General features: G+C 39.3%; 1 protein-coding gene across 5 annotated transcripts in view; it reads right to left on the bottom strand.

Annotated features, from left to right (window-relative positions):
* The window catches only part of chd9 (chromodomain helicase DNA binding protein 9), a 106,916-nt gene that overhangs the window by 56,149 nt on the left and 22,945 nt on the right, over positions 1-27,822 (bottom strand). For 4 of the 5 annotated variants that reach the window (XM_087793526.1, XM_087793525.1, XM_087793528.1 and 1 more), the window contains one exon: positions 11,483-11,904. In XM_087793526.1, coding sequence (XP_087649652.1) covers positions 11,483-11,904 — 422 coding nt within the window. Of the gene's footprint in view, positions 1-11,482; positions 11,905-14,975; positions 15,126-27,822 lie in introns of those variants that run through there. The other variant, XM_087793527.1, reaches the window with a different exon arrangement.

Raw genomic sequence — 27,822 nt, 5'->3', positions numbered from 1 at the left:
CAGGATATTGTATAACGTTTTAAAAAAAGCATAATTGAAATGTAATTACTTCAGTGAACAAATTAACACCGAAAACACATCGGCTTTCCAACAATTGCAATTTGCGGCTGACTTTGTTTGTGCACATTTGGAGGAGGTAAAACTATTTCACACACCAATTTAATTTGTGTGTTTTTTTTTGTGGTTTGATGTTCAGCGCTGTCTGCACTACTTCAGTTGTACTGCCTTTAATAAAGATAAACAATTCAAAATCTTCACAAATCGGTACGAGCGTGTAAAAAGGAAAAGAAAATCGGCAATTGGAATCTGCCACAAAAATGATGATTGGTGCATCCTAATTTTGGATTTTGTAATTAAGTTTACTTTAATATCATTTGGGTCCTGAAGAACATGAGTAAAAATGAATGGAGACCATTGTTGAAAGTGTTTCTTCGACTCATCCCCTCCAGTTTTGTCTCGTTCCACTGGGAGAATGCATGTCACGGTGTATTACAGATATGGCACAAGCTAATAGGAAGATGTTTTGAGGTTAAATTTGAGCCTAACCGTATAATAAAATGAGATAAAGGCTAAATACTCGAAAAGCGTTGACCTTTTTTCTTACCTTCATCATTTAATCGTATAAAATTGTACCTTTTTTTACGATCGTCTCGAGCATTCACGGATTCAATTCTTGATACACTCGTTTATGGTCTGCGGCTAATCCCGAACAAGGCAGAGTGAAAGCACGCCAGCAGGATTTGGCAACCAGAAAAATGCCAAACCGGGAAAGGTTGTGGATGAAACCTCTGGGACACATTGATAGCCAAAAACTCACGTTTTGATGAAAAATGAGGACGACACAATCATTGTGCGAGTATCAAGAAAAGGAATACAACGTTGTGCATCGAAACAGCCAGAGATTTTTTTTTTTATAAACTTGCTAAACTAGACGTACCCAACCTTTATAAATGTGACACATTCTAGAGTGACGGAGGAACAAGACTTCTCGCAGGTGAGCCAACAAAGGTGTGACGATGCATTGTTTCACAGCACACCTTGGCACAATGAACCCTTTTTTTTCTTAAATAGTCTAATGGGAAAAAAAGAACAGAAATATGTTTGTTAGGCACTCTTTGAACCTGCGAGGGTGGTGTGCACAGTATTAAAATACACAATTTTAGGTACCATTTTGAGTACCAAATATTTTTGCTCAGTTATAGTTACTCAGTTAAAATAATTGCAATTTAAAAATATAAAAAAAATAATCCGATGACAGTTTTATAACAAAAAAAAAAGAAAAAAGAATACAGATACTTTCACTTTGAAGTTCCTGAACAAAACTTTTTAAAGATTCTTATTTTAATATAAATTCTAACGAACCCATTTTGCACATGATACATAGTAAACGTGAAAGAACCAGCATTCATTTCTACTTTATATCTTTTTATCCACAACTATATTAGGTCAATAATAGCAATCGCCACATGACTAGCATCAACGTTTACTTGTAAACAACATTTGTACAGACTCAGGACATCCTAGTTGTCTTTGGATTGTACCCAGTATGTGCGTTGCCAGTTTTCCGCATTAACTGTACATTTTACAGACAATTGTAACAACCTCTGGGTGTTGATAGACAAGGAATATTACTGATACTCATTTGTACCAATGCATTTTAGTCAGTGGTATAAAAGAAGCAAAGCTAGAGCCCTTTAGTTAATAATATAAACTATTTCCAACCATTAAAAAAAAAAACACATCCCAATATAATACATATTATCAGCCAAAAATAAATGATAAAACCAAAAAATGGTACCAACTTGATAAGATGCGCATCACCATACAGTGGCAACAATACAATATATTGTTATTTTGTAGATTGTGATACTGTAGGAAAAATAATATACATTTGTATTATTGTCCAAGTACTTTTCCCAGGTGTTGCAGAATTTAAAGGTTTTCATTCGTTTGGAATACAAACATCATATTTCAAAGTTGCTGTAGCCAACTGTATCCTCTCGACCTCAGTCATTGCAGGGTTTCATTGTTCCTTTAGCGGCAAAAGATGAGTAGTGTTCCTTTTTGGGTTGCAATTAAAATTCCTTCCACTAGATTGAAGCAGAGTAAACATTTGAATGTCAATTGTAAATCAAAAATCATTTTTCACACTCTTTATTCAACTATAAACAATGAAAGAACTATGGTAACACATGAAATATAATTCCGAAACATCGCGATTTATAGCCATATCAGTATTTTCCGACACCACTAGTACCAACTCACTGAAAAGACACGTTGCGTGAAATTAGTTTCTCCAAATTCTCTTGCTCATCATTTAAATTTAGAGTTTCCATTGAGACCTTTTCCGACCTAAACACTAGATCCACGTTCTGTGCGACAAACTAAAAACCGGTAGCTGGTGCTGGTCGTCTCCATAAACCCTTCTGGACCAGCGTTCATTCTCGTCAGGAAAGCCCTTCTCTCTTTGAATGGAAGGATATAATCACACAAACTAATACTGTATCAGCGAACAGCACATGGCCACGGCGCTCAATGCCACACTGGAGAGTTCTGCTTTGTCCGGCAAAGTGTTTCGCAAACACACATACGAACGAGCGTCGTGATATGTGTATCAAATCCATGAGATCATAAACACGCCCAAGCAGGGGATTAGCTGACGGAAAAACGAATAGCTTTATCGACAACAAGGAGGCGTTAAGGCACCAGAATGCTAATAAAAGCTATACGCTGTTGCTGCATATAAGCTTAAAACCTCCATTTTCTATCATGTAATTGATCTCACGAGCACCATTTTGTTTGATATTTTCCTCACTGCTTTGTACCATCAGCATATTTGGAACATGAGTGCTTACAGAGAGCAATGCAGCAACCACCCTGCTGAAAGAACCTAATTTATATTTAGGGGAGGAAAAGAAAAAAAAAAAACGTAAAGGAGGTGGGGGAAGGGAGACGCAAAAAAGAGGGTGTGTGCGGCACACACTGCTTTCATCTGATAATTATATTAAGCTTTTTTTTTTTTTTTCCAGGAGGTAGGCAGCATATAAAAGCACATTCCGGGCTGCAGAGAGCTGTGATCAGTCAAGCTTCGCCTGCACTAAAAAACCGCGCTGCAATACTGTTGGGCTGATAAATATTGTGATGCGGAGCAGGTTCCGGACAGAAGTGCGTTTGTTAAAACACAAAAGGTCATACGCTACACATGGTAGACCATAACATGCCCTAACAAGAAATATCGATGTGTGCGAGATGAAGGACATCTCTGCTCCGATCCAGTCACCGAGGTTAGAATTCATGCCTTTACGACTCCTTTAAATGGTGCGAAATTAAGATTAGCAATCCAGGTTTTGAGATGATTTCAATGGTTTGAATCGTGAAACTGCGAATGGGGGAGGTGTGAGGATCAGGGACGCGAATTCTAAGGCCATGATTGGAGAGGAATTTGGGGGTAAAAAATATTTGATATACTTAAATAGTTGTTTTTTTATGATATCATACTGAGAGCATTGTTAGCATTGTTAATTTATAGTTTACATTTCAATGAAGTGTTGTTAAATCATTTGATTATTATTATTTTTTTACAATTACCTTTATTGAGGATTAGGATACAATAAATCCAGCTCAATCACAGTTAAAACTGTGGACGAGAGGATACACAGCAGCTTTTAAAGCTGATGTTTGGGCATATTTTGGTTTAAAATAATATTCAAGTAAAAATGTACTTGTTCCTACACTACTACAATATAGGTGTATCCCGCCTTCATGCAGTGTGCAATTACTAAGTCATCTATCTGATGACATCAATTACAGGTTTTAAATCCTGTCATGCTGATCCTCAAAAAAAAAAAAAGAAAAAAAGAATAAGGCGTGGACGGCCATGACTGAAGCCCCATCTCCAAGCTGATGAAAAAAGTTTTCTAATGAAATTTATTCAAAATATCAATATAACATAATTTTCATTTGTATGGCTCATCAAATTCTGGAAAAGCCTTCAAGAATAGTAACAACAAGAATAGTTATCAATACCCCACAAACAAAGTGGACTAAATTTGCAGCAACAGCATTTTTGACAAAGGAAAAATATCCAAATTATGACACATTTTGACAAATGTCACATTATATTAACATGTTTAAAGCAAACTAGTCATTCAGATAAATGAACAGAACAGTCCCAATAGTTTTATTTTATTTAATCTATATATAGACGCCTCTTTCTGTCCATAATTAATAGCCACAATAATAAAATAAGAAGATCAATGAGATGGCAGGTGACAGAACTCAGTAGGAAGTAAAGAAGAAAGTAGTTTGAGCTCGTCTACAGCTCTCTTGTCAGAGAGAGCGATACATCTTTCAAAAGATTTGAGGATTCAAACGTTAAAAAATAACAGCCCCAGAATTTAAGAATGTAACTGAAGAGTTTTTTTTGTCCTTCTATCAATGTTTTCTGGACACTTCATTTAAATCTGTTCCTCTATGTTGTAGTTATTTAGGGAGTAAATGGAACTCATTGGCGAAGGAAATAAATTGAGAGGAAATTGTGGTTTTACAATATTCATTTTTTCCATTCATTGATATTTTAGAGTCGATTTAAAAATGCATTATTTGATGTCTCCTGTGTCCGAATTAATTTATATTCAACATTATTTTATTATATTCAAAGTCATTATCTAAACCTGACACAAAACTGTTTTTTTAAGCTCTACTAGACTTTTACAGCCATTAAAGTACCAACAGTTGATGTTTATTTCTCCCTCTATATTTAGACCGATGATGTTTTGACTTTACGTAAGATGAGGGCAGATGTACCCGAAAGAAAGGGGCTGCTTCAATTACTCGCACAATTCAAGACGACGGCAGGATCTCAAGTTGCCTTCCTAAAATAAGTAAAGAGGCAAGTAAGGTGGTTGTCTAAGCTCACACACACCTAAACACACACATCCAGAACAAAGACAAACTGGAACACTGTGGTAATGACTTTTGTAGAAGGTTACTTGCAGCACAGCTCGGATGCATTAATATTTTATGAGGGGGTTCTGGGTGGTGCATGTAGTGAAAATATTTTTTATTTTTTTCAAAAGGCTTGTAGTGTGAAATCTGCTTCAACGTTAACTCCCCAGCGTTTTAGGAAAAGCTTCTTTAAATCTCTTAAGGTTGAGATGACATGTCATTGAAAACACAGCAGGTGTCACTTTATCAAAAACAGAGTACATTGATTCATCGCCAAGTGCTTATCCCAACTAGCCAGGGTGCAATGGAGCAATCCCAGATTTATCAAAGAAGGATCCGGGTAACGTTTAGACGCCCTACAATAATCAAAAAAGGTTGCTCTTGCTCAATTCATTAAGATAAATCAATAACCATATTTTTAGACTATGAGGAGCTATAAAATCATTGAAAGTTCCTCAGAAATCGACAATGCGCCTTATTATCTGGTGTGCCTTATGTATCAATTCTGGCTGTACCGAGTGACCTTGAAATATTTCACATTGTAAACAGCACTGTAGTATTGCCCAGAAAGCAGTGTAGGATTAATAAACCAGAAACCACGGTATTACTCCGGCAGACGTCACGGTATTACTCCGGCAGACGTCACGGTATTACTCCGCCAGACGTCGCCGTATTACTCCGGCAGACGTCACCGTATTACTCCGGCAGACGTCACCGTATTACTCCGGCAGACGTCACCGTATTACTCCGGCAGACGTCACCGTATTACTCCGGCAGACGTCACCGTATTACTCCGGCAGACGTCACCGTATTACTCCGGCAGACGTCACCGTATTACTCCGGCAGACGTCACCGTATTACTCCGGCAGACGTCACCGTATTACTCCGGCAGACGTCACCGTATTACTCCGGCAGACGTCACCGTATTACTCCGCCAGACGTCACCGTATTACTCCGGCAGACGTCACCGTATTACTCCGCCAGACGTCACCGTATTACTCCGCCAGACGTCACCGTATTACTCCGGCAGACGTCACCGTATTACTCCGCCAGACGTCACCGTATTACTCCGGCAGACGTCACCGTATTACTCCGCCAGACGTCACCGTATTACTCCGGCAGACGTCACCGTATTACTCCGGCAGACGTCACCGTATTACTCCGGCAGACGTCACCGTATTACTCCGGCAGACGTCACCGCATAACTCGAGCAGACGTCACGGTAATACTCCGCCAGACGTCACGGTATTACTCCGCCAGACGTCACCGTATTACTCCAGCAGACGTCACCGCATAACTCGAGCAGACGTCACGGTAATACTCTGCCAGACGTCACGGTAATACTCCGCCAGACGTCACGGTATTACTCCGCCAGACGTCACGGTATTACTCCAGCAGACGTCACGGTATTACTCCAGCAGACGTCACGGTATTACTCCAGCAGACGTCACGGTATTACTCCAGCAGACATCACCGTATTACTCCGCCAGACATCACCGTATTACTCCGCCAGACATCACCGTATTACTCCGCCAGACGTCACCGTATTACTCCGCCAGACGTCACCGTATTACTCCGGCAGACGTCACCGTATTACTCCGCCAGACGTCACCGTATTACTCCGCCAGACATCACCGTATTACTCCGCCAGACATCACCGTATTACTCCGCCAGACGTCACCGTATTACTTCGGCAGACGTCACCGTATTACTCCGCCAGACGTCACCGTATTACTCCGCCAGACGTCACCGTATTACTGCGCCAGACGCCACGGTATAACTCTGCCAGACGCCAGGGTACAACTCCGCCTGATGCCACGGTATTACTCTAGCAGACGCCATGGTATTACTCCGCATGACACCCTAGAATTACTCCAAATAAAAGTCAGTTATGCTTTCTATGAGGCCATTTGCATTCTTCCCACTCATTTCCTCTCTGCACATCTAAAGGCTTGCAATCCCTTAACTACAGTATATGCACTCTAATAGCACGTCACGTTGGCCAACACAAACTATTCCTGGGTCAACACTGACACTCGACACTAGAAAACCCGTTCATTGACATAGCGTCTTACAGTCTAAAAAAAAATACAGTGCAGTGGGGGTCTTACTTGGCCAAAGGAATACGGCAAAATAAGAGGCAGACCAAAAGGTCAAGGCCCATCCTTTTTTTTTTAATATGATTTTATCCCTCCACCACCCGGCAGCCATGAACTCAAGGTCATGACGGATCAAATTACGAGCAGATGAAGGGGGGTTTTCTAGGACAGGTGGTGCAGAGAATCGCTGGCTTCAGAGAACAGAATGATTCCAGGTAAGTATGGGGAATCTTGGGTCCAGACGTTAAACCGGGAAGGATGAATGTAATCCCTATCCTGGCCCCAGGGTTGTCTGAAGTCTCTTTGGTTAGGATTGGACAGCCATTACAGCACGACTGGATAAGGGTCAGAAGGTGATGGTGACGATAAACAAAAACCTTTCGCCGATCAATTCCATGAACTCATTGCGAGAACTCAAATCAAAGGGAGCCAAACTATCCACGGCCGCTCGAGCTGGCACAAGCTCACATCCCAATACTTTCATTTTGAAGAAGCCGTTCGAGGAACCATGTACTGGTTTCCTTTAGAAGCATTCAGATGCTCTTCAGGCCTTTATGTGATCATAATACAAACATATTGCAAATCAGTTACTCACTGATATCAAGCAGGGAAAGCTGTGCCATTATTCCATTATACGCTTTTGCTTTTTCCATCTAAGCCGATACTACATGTATGGATGTGAACAGCAGTTGTTGAGTCATTCGCTGGATTATCCATCTTTATGTGCTGTAATTATGCTAAATGCAGAACATCCGCCTACCTCCCTTAGCTCATTAAAGACGTCCAAAGACAAGCGCTGAACGAGAATACAGTATATAATGAAGTCGTGTAGTAAACGTGGATCAGTCACAGTATTTGTATTTGCAATTCATGTTTTCGCGACGCGCCACGAGACGCATTCGACTGTAACAGTATGGTGTGTTCGACAGTCGGGTCAGCACAAGAGGAAAGAATGAAGGATGCACGCAAGGTATTTTTGCATTTCATTCCTTTTGTTCAATTCCTTCTATAAAAAAAACAAAACAACAACAGCCTTCTTAGAGGAACAAACATGAAGCCTCTCTCATATGTGGCGTTCACACCCTCCCACAGCTTCTTGTGATGAAGTGACTGAGCTATACGTCACTGTAGCCGCTATTAGATGGACCCCAAAACATTGCATAGCTTCTTCTGTACGACTTTGGTCCAGCTCACGAGACCGGCACATATTTTCTGATTCAATCTTTTTAGCTGGTTTCAGACATCGACACAAAACCAGCGAATACGTACAGTGGTACACTCTTGAAAAGAACCGTTGCTGTTTACACAAAATAACAATAACAAAACAAGGATTATCTGAGTTTTTAGTGGCACAGATGCGAGTCATTTACTTAATGGTAACTAGGGATATGCATCTACAAGAATCTGGCGATATGATATGCATCATGATACAGGAGCAACGATACAATATTGCAATACTATACAAGTTTTGCCCGAGTACACACACGACTCTTGAAGAAATCGTAACTGCTTTCATACGTTTTGTAAACCAACATAATTGTAAAAATCAGCTTTAAAAGCCATTTCTGTCGACTGTATCCTCTCGTGATCGGTCATTGGTTCTGTTTAGCCAATAGTTCCTTTACGTGCGCTGGATGTTATGAGTTCTGCCTTCTAGTAGCTGGAATATCGGCAAGTTTATTGTAGAAGTCTGGTGTTGAAAGCCATGAAGATTAAAAGACAAATATACAGTATATCGATACAGTGCTGTTGAATACAGTATAGTGAAAAGAACGTTGTATTACTAGTGCAATACCTGACATTTTTATGTTAACTCGATGTTTAAAAAAATCTTTAATCTATCCTGCTGAGACTAAACAATTCCCCCCACTGTGGGAAGAAAGAATGGTCGTCTCATCTTATCTCTATTCTCTGTGGTACGTCCAAGGGCATATCGGCTTAATTGTTCGCAATATTCTGCTCATCGTACTGAAAGAGTCGCCTTGAATTTTCGTTTTAATATTTATGACAATATACTTGTATACGTGAAGTGATGACTTTCGTTTGGGAGATTAAAGAGACAGGGTTTGTTTTAAAAAAAAGTACAAATGAAGCCATTTCTGGTTAAAAAAGTTGACTGAAAACACAGGTATCGTGTCAGATACCATTGGAAAGTTCTCTTAGAATCAGTTTTAATTGTGTAGCGGACACTACTGTTACAAGTCTGTCTGTACGGACATGTTTTCTCATGTGCTACTACAACAGCTACGACAACAAGCAGCATGTGGAGCAACACTGAAACTTTGGGAGCCAGTTTTTTTTTTTTTTGCCTGGGACGACGGGGATAATGTGTGATCCACTTCGTCGTCTTCTGGGAGCTCCGGGCTGTCCCCCCTGCAGCAGTGTTATTACTTAAAGCGGCTCATCTTCACCCACGGACTCGTGGTGGATGTGTGTGGAACAGAAACAGTGGCCGATCGAGAAATAAACGTGTACGACACATTCAGATTCACCCTGGTTAGTGGCTTATTGTGGATAATGTTTATTAATGTGAGCAACCTGACCTACTTCCTGTGGACGCACTTGAAATGGGTCATTTAAAATTAAGGCAACTACAAAAGCCCCGGAGAATTTTTGAACCGATCTCCCTTCAGATTGCATAGAAGCTTAGGCCCCCCCCACCCAAAAAAAATATGAATCCAGGGTTGTGACCTACAATTAATACCAGCTATATTTTAAGAAGCTAACCTGAGGGATTTTTAAAAATGACTGGAATGTGTGAGGTCATTGTCAAAGGATGACAAAAGAAGCAGTCAGCTCCATAGGTGGGCTTTTTTCCTGCATGTTTCGGTTCTGATGGCGTCTCCGTATTCAGGACAAGTTGAGATACACTGAATGAAAATGGGTTGCATAGCTCATTACCCTGAAACAACAGGGATTCTTAACAGTGGTACATTTAAAATGTCACGTATGTAGGCTAATTGTTAACTAGAACCTATACATTCTTCCAGTCCCTCGTCTCGATGCTTCATCCGTGTCATGTGATATTTCAATACACCCGACAAGGAGGGGCTCGCAACAATAAATATGGCTTGTAGCAGTTAAACGAGGGGGAAGGGCGGAAGATTAAACCATCAATACATCTGCAATATAGTCGTCTGAACATACAAGCCGGCCCCGTCTGGAATATAAATGCAGCTTTTGTTTGCCTTCTGGTTTGCGCCGATGACGGAGTCGGCTTTATTGGCATGTTGTAAATCATGAACTTTGGGCGTCCATCTTGTAAATGCGGCTGCAAAAAAAAAAAAAAAAACGCACAAAAGACCGTTCACCTATCAGCGACATGGACTCTCCGTTTATGTTGAGCCAGCAGCGGCATCACCACCCGAGATACAAAAAGGTCAAACACGTAAAAATAGGTCGATAAGACAACTGGAAACTGACCGATCGAATGATTGTCACATGCCACGGATCATGTGACCCAAATGAAAGTTACATACAAGCCTCTAACTCGGTTTAGTTTCTTGCATCTGGACCCTGAACAAACATTATTAAAGGGGGTTTAACAAAGATCCAGGGGACAGATATCCTGATGAGATCATGGGAATTAGTCTAGTGTATTTTCCTGGATTTCAAATAGTGATTAAAAAGTTGCTAACTGTGTGTTTGTAGAAAATCCAACTCAAAATTGTTTTCTGGTGAACAATATTGTTTTCATTTTATATAAAATAAGTTAAGCTTCACGAGGGGTGTGAGTAAATCTATACACTGATACTTTTACTTTTCACAATCCTGTATAGATTTTTTTCAAATTATATTTAATTTTTATCCTAGTTATTTTATATTTCTAAAAAGAGTGTAAATATATATATATTTTTTGTTACAATTAACATGCAAATATTTGTCGTTTATTTGTGTTGCAACGTCCGACCGCTAGATGGTAGTTTATGTCCACAGAAAAAGGAACAATGTCGTTTTGTGACTGAGGACGAGAGGATACAGTCGACTCCAGCAGCTTTTAAAGCTGATATTTGGACATATTTTGGATTCAAAACAAATAAAAGCAGTTACAACTTCGTTAAGAGTCATGTGAAATTCTGCAACACCAGAGTCAAGTTCTTGACAATACTACAAAGATATCCTTGTTACTACAGTATCACAATATATCGTATTGTTGCCCCTGTATCGTGATACGCATCATAACACTAGACTCCTGTCAATACAGACCCCTGAGCTAAACAGTTATACTATGTATTTTAAAGAAGTATTTAAGATTGAAGATGGACTGCTTCAATTTATCTTGATGTACTGAATTCAAACAAGAATCAAGTAGTGATTAATAACTTGCTTACCGCTCATTTCCTTCTACCTATCAAGCTATAAAATGACTTTTTTGCCAACTGTATGAAATACATCATTACAAACATGTGAATCAATACATTTCTGCAGCCACTCACCCAATCTTAGATTTCTGCTTGCTCTTAGAAGAAGGGATGATGCAAGCCTTCCTACTGGCCTTCTCCTTGAGTCGTGCTTTGCCATTTCCTTTATGACCACGACGGGACTTGTGCTGCGATGAGGAGCTCGGGAAGCTTTCTGGACTCATGACTCTTGGGATGTTTCGTTCTCCGCGCTGCCTGGCTTTCGCGATCGCTTCCGATATTATCCGATTGGCCTTCTCCTGCTTGTCCTGATGCTCCGAATCCATCTGACGGTGCTTCCGCCGCGACCTCTTCTTCTTCTTCTTCTCCGAAGAGGAGCTGGATGAGGACGACGAGGACGACGAAGACGAGGACGACGAGGACGACGATGAGCTGCTCTTCATAGGGGGACTGAGGGTCCGTAGTTGACTTCCGGGACCATTAGTGTTTTTTCGAGGCTAAAGAGAAAGAAAAAAAGAATGAATTTAATAATCATCAAACTGCTTGGTTTTCACGTTGTGTCGAAAAGGTTTGTCAAATGTATAGTTGAAAAATGGCATTAAAAATAGACTCGACAGTTTAGATCCAACAATATCTAGAAGTGAAATGAATAAGGTAAAAGTTGGGACAACAAAACATTTTATTTTAACTCTTGGTACCAGTAAGTAGTAGAAGGAATATCACATGTTAATATATACCATTTATTATTCATTAATATCCCCAGGGATAACTAAATAAATAAAATGGTTCACATGTTCCCTCAACTATTATTTTTGCAGCCCCAAAACTTGAATTTCAAGATCGATTTCCTCGATAATTGCTCTTTAAAATGACTGCAGCGTGTCAAACCGATTCCCCAAATATATCACGGAAAGGTGTCATTTAATAGGCACGTCGCTGGTAATGCGATATCCAAAGTGAAATCTCGACTTAACAAGCGGTGCGACGATGAAAGACAGTCGAATCCATCAGTCACTCAGAAGAAGATTGTGTAATTATCTGGAGGCAATGTGAACAAACCAGGGAGAAAAAGCTGTGTAGCTGTGTTCCTCTCAGATGCTGGGAGATAAAGAGGTGGGAGGATGGACCTGTTTGGTACACTTCAGTAGTGTTGGAAGCGCCACGCAAGAGTGACTGCCATCTCAAATGTATCCATTAGTGATCTTTGTGCGCACTATTAAGCTGTACACAGAAATTTGATCTGGTTGAACTGTATGCATCGTTATGAGATGGCGACGACGGGCGAGAAGAGAATAAACACCGCCGATCATCAGCGAGGATTTCAAAAACAGTATTTATCTTCTCCCTTTCGCCAGCTTAAACTTCTAAACATTACCAACTCGGAGTGGAAATGAGCATAAGATTGACTTATCGGATGTCACTCGAGGACTTGGACGTCCAAAAACAGGACTTTTAGACAAATAAAAAACAGTTTAAATGTCAGAAGGATGATCAGGACTTGGCAGAAAAGGGAGCAAGGAACCAACCTCAAACCCAACCAATGTTCCCTTCACATAAAAACAAGACTTCTTGGAAAAATAAAATGAAGGAAAATCCATGGCGACAGGGCAGACAAAATTAGATGCGCACAAAGATCTACCAAGAAGATCGTTTTAAGTGACTTTACAAAACAAAATTAACAATTTTATCATATTCTATGAATCAAGATTTGAAGAATGTTCATATGCAACAAAATCTTTTTGACTCAAAATCCTTGACTCAAGCGCCAAGATACTTTCCTTCCATAGATTTCACGGCTCTAGCAATCTTATCTTAGGAACTCAATTTTAAAATCCACTTTTTTTTGAAGCCATTCAATTTCAATTCCTCCAATACAAGGGTTCCTAAACCTTTTTTTTGTACCTCAGACCGGTTTAATTTCGGCACTATATTCCCAGAGCGACCTTCAGATAAAAATGGTAATAGAGTTTGTGTTTCGCTAGTTAACAGGTTTATTTCTTTGAGTAAATTTGACTGAAATGAGTGTCTTGACGTGTCAAAAGGCGGACGCTACTTTACAGAAAATACCATCGTTCTTTCCAACACAAAACACCTTTAGACAATTTATATAATTTCTGCTTGATTGATTACTAACACTACTTTTTTTCCCCCCCTTTCTGTTGACTTTCAGAACCATTTTTCTTATCGACAGACGGACACACAAAAGGTTACAAGTTCTGCTCTCGATCCACTCGGTTGTCATAGCAAAGCGAGGTTTCAGGAAGCTTGATCTAATCCTTGTTATCACTGGACCACTTACTTCCTATTCAATCACACACAAACCGCACAAAAAATTTACGACAACACACCCAGACCTCTGGACGGTTTGGACGACGATCGAAAAGGACAGAAGTGGAGATATTATTGTACTTAAATTCTTATTGTATTGCGACTTTTTGGAGCTTAACTTCAATAATAAATCATGAAAGTAGGCAATAAACTCTTGATCACAAGCAGTACAAATAAACGATAAACACATTGATCATGATACAGTTTTGTATGGGCTAGGTTGATGAAAAAAATATATCTTCAGGAGCAAACGTGGACACGGTGCGGCAGCTTTTCTTTGAGTCTTCAGGACATAAATAATCCAGCCTGGCTGATACGTGATAATATGTGAATAATACATGGCGCGACTGCGTTTGTTCCTCCACGAGGGCTTTACAGTGGAGTCAATAGAGGAGGTTGGTTAAAGAAATGAATGAATCCTCCTACCAAATAAAAAAAACAAAAAAAACATTTATTTATAACTGGAAATGGTTGTACGCTAAAAAAACAGGTTGTGTGCAAGAGGAAGTTGAGGAGGATGTAGGATGCAGATGTACACACAAGTACTGCATGAGCTTATTCACGTGTGCAACACTGCTGAGGCCAGTAGGAAGCATTTGACTGGATCATGCTGGAATGTTCTCATTCAAGTTAATTGTAAAAAAAAGTGAGAGGGGGGGAGGGTTGAAACTAAAGCTTTAGAGCGGGAAGAACGCTGCAAAAGGAAGGACAACATTTCAAAACAGAGGAGGGGTGTGCGGTGGTGGTGGTAGTGGGGGGGGTTTAGGTTGGAGATAAATGCAGCAAATCGGAGCACCGCAGCCGTGGAACGCATCTATAAATAACTGGAAGTACGGTACGGTCGCGGCCGGTTCCCGTCGTGGAAAAAACACCTCGGTTTCACGTGAAAAAAGGTGGTTCGAGAGTGACAGGCTGAACTTGTGGAGGCGACGCAAACATGAACTACGGGACTACGTTTTGGAATGAGTACACAACAGAGAGAGAGAGAGAGAGAGGGGGATGGGCGACTGTTCTTTGATAAGGTTTTTAAAACGACAAGTACAAGAGTAAAGGAAAAAAAAAAAAAAAAAGCAGCAGCAATGAGTTCAAGATGGCGGCAGTGCAGCATGAGCTAGTAGCAGAGGAGGTTGTTCAGTTCCTGCCGGCCCCTCCTCCTCCGCCGCCTCCCCCATCCCACCCCACCACCAGCACCACCTCCACCGTCCCTCCTCCTCCCCCCTCCCCGGAGCGGCTCACTTACCCTTCCTCTTGGCCTCTTCACTGTAGACATTTTTTTTCTTCTGCTTTCCCCCCCCACCTTCTTCGCCGGGGCTAACCTTTTCACCGTCCCTTCTTTTTTCGCCGTGGCCCGGTCGTTGGAGACTCCTTTTTTCCCGGGTCTCTCTCAACGGTTTCCTCAAACTGGCGTCCCCCCCCCTCCTCCGCCGCCGCCGCCTCCTATCCCCGGTCAGCTCCTTTTCTCCTCCTACCCCCCCCCCCCCTTACTCGGTGCGAGAGTGGTTGGTTTCCTCCTCCTCCTCCTCCTCCCCCCAGCAGGCTGGGCTCAAGAGGAGTGCATGGGAGCTCTGTCTCTCCCCCTCTCTCTCGCTCCCTCTCTCCGGTTCGTCTCTACAGGGCGACGGGGGAGCAGCTCCGTGGGCGGTAGAGGAGGTGCGTGGCAGTCCAGGAAGCTCCCATTCCGATCCGGTCGTGGTCCGGGGTCTTCGGCGAAGTCGTCCACGCCGCGTGTCAAAGTTGATCCTTTTTTTTTTCCCCACCTTCGCTCATTGATTCCTCTTCCCCTTCTGCACTTTAACCCTCTCTCCGACCGGCCGGGGTAAGGTACATTTACTCCATTAACCAACACGCTAAAGAAAAACCAACAAAAATTTTTAAAAAAAGGAAGATTCTTCAGCTTTTTTCCCCTTCTTGTTCTGCTAGTTATTCGTCGTCTCTCGTCCCGTACGGTCCGCGGGTTCTCGCCGACCTCAGGACTAGCAGGCGGCTCGGCGGAAAATGAAAGCACAAAGCAGCAAAATGCATCAGCATGAATATTAGAGATGTCGTTAAAACCCAGACTCGTTTCCCTCGCTCGCTCTCCCTCCCTCTCTTTCTCTCTCTCCCTCTCTCTCTCTCTTTCATACACACATACACACTCTTTTGTGAGGAAGTAGGCCAGCAGATGGTGCTAGCAGTTATGACTTTAACTTTCAAAACTTAACCCCCAAAGTCCTGGATTTCTCCCACAAACACATTGTCGGCGCCGGCTCTTGTTTGTTTTTTTTGTTGTTTTTTTTCCCCACCCACCCCTTTTTTTCTCTCTCAATGTAGGTTAGTGCTGAATAATTGACAAACATCGCTCGGAGGACGGTGCCGACCCGGGGGCCCCGTCGTCCACGTTCGATTATTCGAGGGTCCCTCTCCGGCCCTCGGAGACAATACATAAGATACACTTAAATATTGTGATATTTCTTCACAACACTGTATTGATATATTCAACATCACCAATTCGATTTTTTGAACTTTAAAAATACAGTTTTTAAATCAGCAGCTAAATGAACTATGAAATCCTGCACGATCCCGGCGATGACTGGGGACGAGAGGATACAGTCGACTAAAGCAGCTTTAAAATCTGATTTTTTAGACAAAAATAATGAAAACAGTTACGACTTTGTCAACAGTCATGTGGTCTGTAAATTCTACAACACCAGAGTCAAGTACTCGGACAATACTACAAATATATCCTTGATACTACAGTATCACAATATTGTTGCCCCTGTATCGCCAGATTATCAATGCACCTATACTTACAATTCTTACAATAAACTTAAAAGTTTAAGATTTTAGAGCCACTGATTCGTGCAAAAAAACACGACTCATTCATACAAACTCAAATTAAATCGTTAAAAGTTTTTAGAAATTAAATTCTGGGAACGTTACGGACTAGAATTCCTCTCCCAGAAGCTCATATAGTCAAAACACAATGGCAGGTCGAACCAAAAGACCGCGATACTTCGTTTGGTCAATGATCAGCAAAAGAGCTCTGTGACGAAGGTTGAACGTGACCCATTTAAAAACTCAACTCTGGGCCAGGAATGTGCATCAGAACCACGGCCACAACAACTAGAGCAGTATTTACTTAAGGCGGGATAAGACCGTACAAGGAATTTCACCCCATGGTGACGTGGAAAAACTTGTATGCGGAGCCTCGGGATCTATATGTTGTATAACATACAGGACGGACATGATCAGGACGAGCTGAGAAAGATGCTAGTAAGAACAAAAAGCAGCTTGTCAAGGACCTCATTCACTTTTGGTTTTTAGGTTTAACTTTGAACAGAGGAAAACTCTTGAGTCTAGCTAAGAGATTACACGATATCCTAGCAAAGTGGCAAAGAAAAGATCGTTACAAAGATATGAAAACCACAATATGTTACCGATCTGTTTTGATTCAAGCTTTGATTTTCATAAATGTTTTTCAAAAAAACATCAGCCCAGAGCCAAGTTTTACCTTTTCTTGATAAAAGCCTATATTTTATAAACTTATTTTTTAACTAGTATAGTAAAAAACAAGCATTCTCACACTTGTATAGTAAAATAAAAACATTGGGAACAACAAGTGCTCAAAAACAACTGTAAAAATAAGTATTTAAACTCATAAATAAGCATTAAAGAACAAGAATCACTATACATTTCCATACCTTGCCACAGGAAACTAAAAAAGTTACAACTTCTAACTCAATTTGTCAGCTTGTGACCATAATGCCAACATTTATTTTAATATACAATTGAGAAAATATTTACAAGCTATGCATTAGATATTTGGCAGGACGAAATAAGGCCATTACTAATTGATGAATAGCTTTATTTTGTGTGTCGACTACTTTAAATATCACTGCTCGCTAGCAAAGTCATGACTCAGGATATTGTGAACGTAATGAAACTCGTTCAAACTCAAAATTGTACCACAGTATATATTTGCCAAACAGGAAGTAGTGCTGTGTCTCAAATCGAATACATACTTTTGCACTGGCAGTATGCATCAGGATAGTGTACCTACTAACTAGTACGCAAATTCTCGACAGGGTAGTACTGTCTCAAATCAAACAGGAAATGACGCGACAGCTTCTTCTTCTACTACTATTTAACGATGATTTCAACCAGCTGTAGGAACACCAATAAATATAAGGAATGAAAAATATGACATGAAAAACTTGCTTTTGTTATTTAACAAAAATATTACTTTCCTTCAACATCAGTTTTACTTTTATCGTTTAAATACATAAATTATTTCCCTTATCTTAAACACTGACATCTCTATAGGTCACCAACATGAATATTAATCTACGTTGAATTCAGGACTAACTCATTTAAAATAACATGTAGTGGATGCATGTTATGGTCCGTCCATAGAGAGCATGAATAAATAAAGCAGAATCTAAATGAACATTTCTTGGTCGTCACCAGGTTCATAAAATGTAGAAAAGACTTTAAATTGAATTAAATATTCATATGGTTATCGGCCTTTTTTTGTGATTTTTGTTGTCGTTATTATTGATTAGGATTCGTGACCAGCTGAGATCTCGTCCTCTCTCTAACCCCCCCATGTGCCCGGCAACCCTGCAGAGGTCCAGGGCAAGAGCCAGAGTTGAAGACGGTCACGAGCGAAGCGGGTCTCACGCCAACAGGATGATGTAGAGGCCATGTGCTGCAGCTGGCACATGCTATCGGGAATGATGAGACACATGGCTGGCCGGCAGCCAGGGCCCAACGGAGCAGGAGGGGAGGGTTCAGGAGCAGGAACCCACAGATACTGGTCTTTAAACCTCCATGTATCCGGAACAATATGAGTCCAGCGTACGTCTTCGACGACACCGGCCTCTGACGTCATCGGTGACCACGTCATGTTGATGAGTCCTTGAGCTTTCAGCTCAAAACATGCTCAGAAAAAGGTGAAAAGGGAGATTAAATACACAATTTTGAACGTGTAGAAATAATAATAGGTAGGTAATAAAAGATGGAAGAAAATATCCATTTACTTAAATATTGGATTTTCTTATTTCACAATTCTCTATCCATAATTAACAGAACATGAATTCAAAATTTTGAAATGTTTTATCTGACAAAGTGTGTAAAAAATAAAAATATTTATTTATTTTTACAGTTAATGTGGGTTTATTTTTGTGTTGCAAATAAATGTGTGGCCCCTAGATGGCGGAAGTCATTACATCCAAACGACTAATTGTTAGCGGTGAATGAAAAAAACGATACATTTGAATATCACAGGTTTTCTATTTCGTCATAGTTTTTTTTAATGGTTTATATTACACTAAAATGTGTATAAGGGAAGGAAAGTAATTCTACTTTTTTTTGTTTACTTTTGTGTTGAAATTATACTTCTGTTATTACATCCTGCGCAGCCAAAGGAACAACGAAATACCGCAATATCCGAGCGATGACTGAGGACAAGAGGATACAGTCAATTCCAGCAGCTTTTAAAACAGATGTTTGGAGACATTTGGTTTGAAAACAGTTACGACTTCGTCAAGAGTCATGTGGTCTGTAGATTCTGCAACACCAGAGTCAAGTACTCAACAATACTACAAATATATACTTGTTAATACAACATCTAAGTATATCATATAGTGGCATACATTGTGTTGCCAGTTTCTGTCAAAACACACCTCCCTTTATGTTTTTTTTTTTCTATTTTTCCTTTCGTTCAAGGGGGCTTTTCAATTTCTTACAATTAACAGAGCAGGCATCGCAGCTTGAGGATCATATAATCTAGCAAGTAGGCAGATTTCAAAGCCACTGACTCATGCGAAAAGCAAGGCATCACGCTGGCATCCTCCCCACCTATCGCTGTCCTAATTAGCTTACACGTTAGGGTCTGCTGCCGCCTGCTATGTCGGCGCCACAATAGCCGTTTCTTCTCGGAGCGCGAGCAGCGGTAGCCGGCGACAGATCCACCTGCCAGGACAAGGGAGCTTGGACTCCATTCCTCAGCCTCCTGAAAGCAGGCGCTCTCTGCTTGAGAGAGCCGCGTTCGCTCCAACACCCGGTTGGAGTCGAGTTCTACAATTAAAAGACTAAATGAGGCTCATTGTGATTCATAAAAATGACAAATCGGCTCAGGATCTACACGTGAAGCACCAGACGATCCCAGATAAGAATGTCCATAGATGAAGATATCAATGTATTTGATTCAGTATCTGACAGATAATGTGATTTTAATCAGTTAAACCAGATCACTACCTTTTCCTCTGGGGTATTTTTTTCCTACAAGTATCTCTCCATCAGAAAAATACCATAAACCAGATCAATGTTTAGAGTTTATAAAGTTCCATCTGGGTTCAAGTAGGTTTTAAAGGAATCATCAGCCACTTGAATATAGGGCTGAATTAATATTATTAATTCTAATCGACAATGCAATTGAATAAGCTTAAAAATCAAGATTTGAAATAAAATGTTTACACTGACTCTACAGTAGGTGGCGCCAGAAACAAAACTAGACAGATGTATTTTTTTCTTCTTCATTGCTCGTTTAAAAACGTGCGGAAAATATATCTACGTATTCTTTTGGTGTAGCCAGTTCTAGTTAGATATTTTTGTCACTCTGATTTATGTGATATCTATAATTATGTGTCATATTTTCCACTGCAGGTGTGACGTGCAGAGTGTTACGATTGTAACACGAAAAGATTGTATTGAAATCATGTTGTATCAAAAACCTGCAGGCATGGCCCACAGGAGTGTAAAATGTTAATGAAATCTAATGAGTTTGTATTAATATACAAATTTCTGTATAGCATCTTTAAAAATAAAGAAATCACATATTTTATAACATTAGAATGACATTTTTTTAAAAAGGGTGGTACAAATTAAATTGATAAGCTAGCAAGTGTTCTTTTGCACTGGAAATTTTAATTCCTTTTTTATCCATAAGAAAATCGCTTAATGGTTAAACTCAATATTTGCAATGAATGTTCAATGTCGTTATTTTGGTTAATAACATTGGAATATAAGAAAATAAATTATAATAATCATCAAAATTAGATTTACTTTAATCAAATTGATTTAGCGCTACATTTATTACTGCTATCCATGTACCAAACTCCTTTCCTTTTCAGAACCATCATTAAATATAGCTTCCATGTTTCCTTTTCTCATTAAATCTTGGTTTATGGAAGTATTTGATTTTATACTATGCTATGTTTTTTCAAAAATCAATGCAAAAGGAGCTCCTTAAAAGGTTAAAAACAATATCCCGAAGGAGACATTATAGTGAAAAATGAGAAAAATGCTTTGCACTGAACCCTAAACAGGAGCAGAAAAAAAGTAAATAAACCAAAGTTATTCAAAATAATTTCTAAAATGTGAAAGATTGAATAGGAAAACTAACAGAAGGTGTACGTATAAAAAGTTAAAAAGTTGCTATTGCTATAGTAAATATTGATCTGAAAATGTATTCGAAAAGCATTAAGAAATATGCATGTCTTAATGTTTAAATAAGGAAATGATAACACTTAGTCATAGCAGCATAAAATAAAAAGGTATAAAATGAAAGCGAAGTATTCGAGTTCAGAGATAATGTATCGTGGGCGAGCGTCACCTCTGAAGCGAAGCAAACAAGAGTCAGAAAGAGAAAAAAAAGAGCCACATGTTCCAGCAGTCACATGGCTCAGGGCAGCAGCTCTTTTGGCAACTCAACAGTTAATATGCAAACAGGTCTGACGATTCTGTAGAGGGGGGGGGGGGGCGGGGCTTCCCTCAAACATGGACCAGGGGAGGTTGGGGGAGGAGGAGAGTGGGTGAGGACAGAACATGAGAGTGCTCAGAAAGGTAAGAGAGGCTGGAAGAGCCACAGGTGTCGCTCTTGGAACACTCCATTAATTCCTCGTCCAAATTGGGCCAGTAATGTTCGGTTCGCTCTGTTGCTGGCGGAGCTGCCGCTGCGAGTGTCGCGCTGACGTACAATTAAGGAAACGAAAGAGGAAAACCTGTAATTTTACAAACCACGGTGCGTGGAAAAACCTCGGTCGACTGACGACCGCAGGAGAAATCGACGCTCGGGCGTACGATCGACTCCACGTGGGGCAGATTGAGGAATGATCCGAGGTATGAAGGTGAGGGCCCACCTTGTAACCAACACACTCGACAATTTAGGGAAATTATCTGCCCACCAAGCATGTTATCGCTATTTAAAAAAAATAAAACCAATAATTTGATTAAGTTCACAGCAAGCGAGGCCTTCAAAAACACATTTTTATCTTAAATCTCTAAGGGAATAGCAGCAAAATCAAACTCTTTCCATTACATACTGATAATCATACGAGTATAATTGAAGTGAAAACACATTATCTGGTTTAATTTTTACCATTTAAGAATCCAACGATATGGTTCATCTCTCTTTATTTTCCAGGCCAAATATACAATTTCAATTTTCAATTAATCTGCAATTACACCTTTCTCTTTTTCGAAATCTAAATTTTACACAAAGAAAGCAACTTCCTGTTCTACCAAAAAAGTTGTCACTTCACGTTGTTAATTAAATTAACATTAAGACTCAATATTCAAGTCAAACCTTTCACATGTCGGGCTGAGTGACAAACTTCTGAATTAATGAAGTGCTTGGGTATTAGCTTCGTCGTTTGGTGTCACAACTAGAAGAAAAACGGATTATTGAAAGTATATTAAATTGAAAAGTTTTTGTTTTCTTAAACTGTAAATTATGTTGGTTTTTTTTCCTGTAGGAAAACTGCTTGGAGTTGAAAATGACTAAAACTCAAATTTACTAAACTCAAGATTTTTAACTACCTGTAACGCGTTTTCATTTTGGTTAGAATTGATCCGACGTTGATCAAAGTATGGTTTTGATTCGTCGATGAATAGTTTTATTCAAAAGGATTTCATGTACATTTACAGTCATGGAAAAGAATAATAAGCTTATCTTCCTCAATTTATGGTTGATTTTAACGATCGGTACATAAAAAACAACATTTTTAACGGACGAATAGAACGATACAAAGATGGTTTTATTCAAGAGCTCATATCTGAACTCTTGAGTTTCATCAACAAAGCTTCTATGCAGTCCATGTTTCCATCTCTTGGTCACATGATGCACACAACGAGGAGATACTACTTCATGACAATGTGGTGGTTTTTGAATAACAAAGCTGGTCTTTTACCATCTGCCAAGAAATGCTACAAATAACATATGTATGAATATGATTCTGATTCAGAGTACGCATGAAGTCACTTCTAGGTACATGGGTCAGAACATTGGACTGGTCCGAGTGTATCAGGGACTGAACAGACCAACACAAATTCATGCAGAAGATAATACGTGTAGAAAAGTCTCCATAGACACTTAGGTAAGGGTGGATATATTATTGTTCTTTAGATGGGTTTGTCTTTGTGATAGATAAGGATGACATGTTGCAGATAGAAGTTCTTGCTTTGCTGCCACAACAAAGAGATTGACTAATACAACAGCAGGACTTAAGTACCCGATCAAGACGGAGAAATCAAATTTCATGAAGCCAGACTTTGCCCGTTCAGCATCAAAAGGTAAACTAAAGGATGGAGGAGTTTTTTCTTTTTCTTACTCTGGTGCTGGCGATCTGCATCTCTGAGGACCTCTACTGGTCATTTTCGCTCTTTTAGGTAAAGAAGGGTTCTCCACTTTCAAAACTGTAGCTCAGGACTGACAAGTTTGTTTTTTTTTAATTAGCCATTTTACTTTTCTACTACGCTTAAATTAATCATAAAATATTTGGTAGTGTACAAATTTGAAAGCCAATTATTCGTTGGCAAGTGGTAGATGAGTCAACTTACTACAGGCGTGTCTACCTCCGTTTCATTTTCGGCTCAGAGTAGAGTAAAAACTATACATTGAGGGGAAAATGGGTACCTTTGTGCAACTAATTTTGAATTTACAAGCATTTTCTACCCGACAGTATTTTTTCAAAAACAGCCAAAAGCCCATAAACATTGTAATGTATCTTTTTAAAAAGACATAATGACTCAAGTGAGGCAAATTGTTAAAAAAAAAAGGAAAATGTTGTACTTCTTGTGACTGATTTAAATAATTAAACATATGAACTAAAATTAGAAATACAAAGCTTTTAATGCTCACATTTTTGTAGTTTGATGAAAATTAGAATACTTTTGGAGTTTGGAGATGAATCCACTTTCTCAATATATCTATTAGGTCTTTCAACTCAGCCTAAAGCAGAACCCATTGAAAACATCATCCGTGTAAAACTCACTAAAATACAGCTGATAAATCAGCGATGATTATAATCCATTACCAACAATAAGCCACGCTGGACCCTTAAAACGCTGATACCAAATAGTGGCGGCGATGAAAACGAAAGCATCACGCCGACACCGTGTCATTACGCCCCCGTGTAGGTGTTTTCAGAAACTCTGTAATGATTACAAATGACGGCCATCTACATCTTGACGCGTCCAGGGCTGATTTATGGTTTCAATTCAACACACACACAAACACTCAGACGCACACGCACCTCGTGTCGACACAAATCTGACACTATGCAGCGTAAGAAAGCCTTTTCTTTGTGTGGCGTACTTATGATTTAATGTACTTAAAATGTTATTAAAACTAACATTTGTTGCATTTTAGTTTGTCTGCATTATCATCAGAGCACAAATACACATGTTAATGTTGAACTTAAATGTGAAAATAATGTTTTAAATATTAGAATAAAACATGTTTTGTCGTTTAAGGCACATTTAATATAAAATATTTGCAAATATAAAACAAATCCTCGCACAAATAACATATGAGGCGTGTTACAGCATGAAGAACGCTTCCATGAATGGCCACTAGAGAGCGCTCTTACAAGATAGAGGACGGTTGACAGCAGTAGAAAAGGTGGAAAAGAGAAAGGGAAACTTGCACTGTGGCTTAGATTGTGTCCAGAATATTATCCTCCACCCTTAAATGACAGTTCTCAACATGTTGGACATTAAATAAATGTATTATATCCAACTATCTGCTCCCTTTATGTACATTTTTTAAATACTCGTCGTCTGCTTGTCGTTCATGAATCACTTTTAGATAAAATCTGAACAAAGATAAGTCATTGAACGAAAGTTGCACAAGTTGCTACGTCACTAGTGCAAGAAGTCCAAAAAAAAAAAAAGTTTGTCATAAAAGTGTCACTCACCAGTCGGTCTATTAAATTGCTTAACTTAATCGAGTCGTCGCTGCTTAGTCACCGTCTGGTCTGCAGCAAAGAAGGTCAACAATTCTACACAAACAATGAGATTTCTGTCAGAGTTTTGAGTGATTTTTCCATTAACTACTTCCATCTACTGCCATCAATCACAAGAATTATATGAAAAAAAGCACATTTCCAGCTCCAGGATGTCATCATGAAAACACTAATCTGGATCAGATTCCAGTTGGATTTTTTGGGTGCAAGAATGCAGTATTGTGTTAAGGATTTTGATAAGCTTTTTTTTAAGAAATTAATCTGCGGCTTCAAGTGGAGTTTATAGTAAAACCAAAAATCTTGCAGTCTACCTCCTAAATCTGAGCCACAACATTACAAGCATTTTGTTTTGTTTGCAATTACATTTTTTTCAGGGGCCACATTTTACACAGCGGATGTTGTCAGGGATCACCTCGCGAAATTAGGGAAGCAATAAGTATAAAATAAAGTAATAAAAATCAAACGGAATATGATAAAATGATCATCTTATAAAACTTTTCATCATAAAAGCCCTTTTTTCAAACACTATAGTCAAACTTTGTGATACTTTATGAATAATAAAGATCAAATACAACATAAAATGTTTTACATGACCTTTAACCTCATGCATACAGTCTACAGGCCTCATGCGGCCCCCCTCACTTTTCCCAGGTCTTACTGGAACCTATCAATTTCTTTAAAAATATTTCAAAACTTTCTTTAAATATAGTATTAAAAATGATGCCTTGTTATGTCGCCCCACCGCAAACAGACACCGTTTCTTTAAATGATACCACAGACATGAATTGAAATCAGGCAGGAGACAAGGTCTCAAGCAAATAATTTTACACACAATTTAATACAATTATTTGCTCTTTTTAGGAGTTAGAGTTGACATATTCCCTTAATGCAACATAACAAGAATGCTCTACTTTATAGCTAAGCTAGTCAATAACAGTTTCTAGCTAGAAATGTGCCATAAAACAGTTTTTTTAGGGTTTAAATAAAAAAAACTCCAAATTAAGTAATTAAAAAAAACATATACAATCAAAAATAAATGATTTGAAGAAAAACTAGTCAAAAAAACATATTTGTAACAAATATACGTGGAATATAAATGAAATAATAAAGCATAACACTGAATATTTTCAATAAAAACAAACAAAAAAAAAGGGCATGATTTCTGGAGTGCATCTCCCATCATTAACCTTCCCTCCCTTACTCCGAGCTCGGCTCTAGCACAGGCTGCTCTCGCAACACATCCCTGTCAAGGTTGTGGAGGTGGGAAATGGCGAAGGATTTTCGCTAGACTTAGCAGGTGCCAGTCTGCGAATCAGACGCCACGGCGGCGGCGGCGGCAGGTCAGGCCGAACGCAGGGGAAGTGGAGGAGAAGTGTGCAAAACAAGCGAGATGCATGACGCCTCTCATTACCGGGAACAGACGAGAGGCTCCCTCAGGAGGAGACGCAGGGATAATGGAAGAGACGGTGTGGGAAGAAGGGTGTTCGGTAGGGCGCTAAATGATGGGATCCAGGGTGGATGTTGGGCCAATATTGCATTGATTAGTTTTTCACTGTAAATAATAAATGATGGCAGAGATTATACACTTTTCAGGCTTGAAAATGACATGTTTTTGGGGGGGGGGGTCGCAGTCGTGGGGATGTCATGTACAGGGATTAAGATCCATGAATTAGATTGAAATAAAAATGTATTATAACTTTATAAATCTGCTTTTAGAGTAGATTAGGAAACCGAGTATTGGATTGATATGCACGTGATGATGAGGTTTAGCAACAAAAAAGGTTGGTGACCATCGTTCTCAGAGGAAATCTTGTTCAAGCAGTCTTAGATTATTTTAAATTAATAATCCCTCTTGATTTGCTGGTAGTTTTTGGTACAAAATCTTAAAAATGTCAGTTTCCTTCCTACATATATAACCTGATTGTGTTCATGGTTATACATCTTATGGCTAACTAAAAATTAAATTTTGTATTTACATCCATAATTCAATTTAACATATTTTTGTGTGCATTTCCTTTCCATAAAATTAATTTGGAGCATAAAAGCAAGCCTTATGTCAAATTTTACAATTTATTTTATATAATACTTACATTATTTATATATACTTTTCCGGTATATAGTGTGGCCCCTGTGGAAAATCCACTGATACAGTACATTTTTTAACAACAATAAAACAAACCATCATGAGTTAAATTGAATTATGTTGCAGAATATTTAATTGGGAATAATAACTGAATTATTTTTTTTAGAACACGTGTTGCTACACGTTTTAAACACCCTTCATACTCATACTTCATTTTAGCCGGTTACTCAAATTCTCCAACACTACTAGTTTAAAGTTGTAGTCACCCAGGATATATAATATTCTTTAAAGTCTCGGTGATTGGATAGTGATATGTCAATCAAACTCAACTGTGATTCATCCCGTCCTCCCGGTTCTCTGAACACTGATACAACTTAAACAAGCTTTAAGAGTTTTGTTTTTTCAGGACTTTTAATTCAACATTCTTACGCCAGAGTTCGTTTTTTTTTCTTTTTAAATCAAAGTTTTGAAGAACACCTACCCCACCTTTATTGCAATAACTGATCCGGCATTTTTATGTGACAAGTCAGATTTGAAACGTGTTGGTTTAGTTTGCTAGGGAAATCAAGTTTGAGGTCATTTGTGTGTGTACTTGTGTTACGTAAAAATCAAACCACTTTATTGCTAATGGCTGTTACAAAACTACACTTCACAAATGGTTCCCCAAAGCTATTGTGAGGCAAGTCGGCGTGTACATCGTCTCCGGCCACACACACACACTCTCACACACACATCAAAGTGAGTATTTATAGCTGAAGCTCGACTCTCTATGTACAATC

The sequence above is a fragment of the Callionymus lyra genome, chromosome 6 (assembly GCF_982586985.1).
Source record: "Callionymus lyra chromosome 6, fCalLyr1.hap1.1, whole genome shotgun sequence".
Taxonomy (NCBI): Eukaryota; Metazoa; Chordata; class Actinopteri; order Syngnathiformes; family Callionymidae; genus Callionymus; species Callionymus lyra.
Note: the sequence above shows the minus strand (reverse complement) of the source record. Positions and strands in the feature narration are given on the sequence as shown.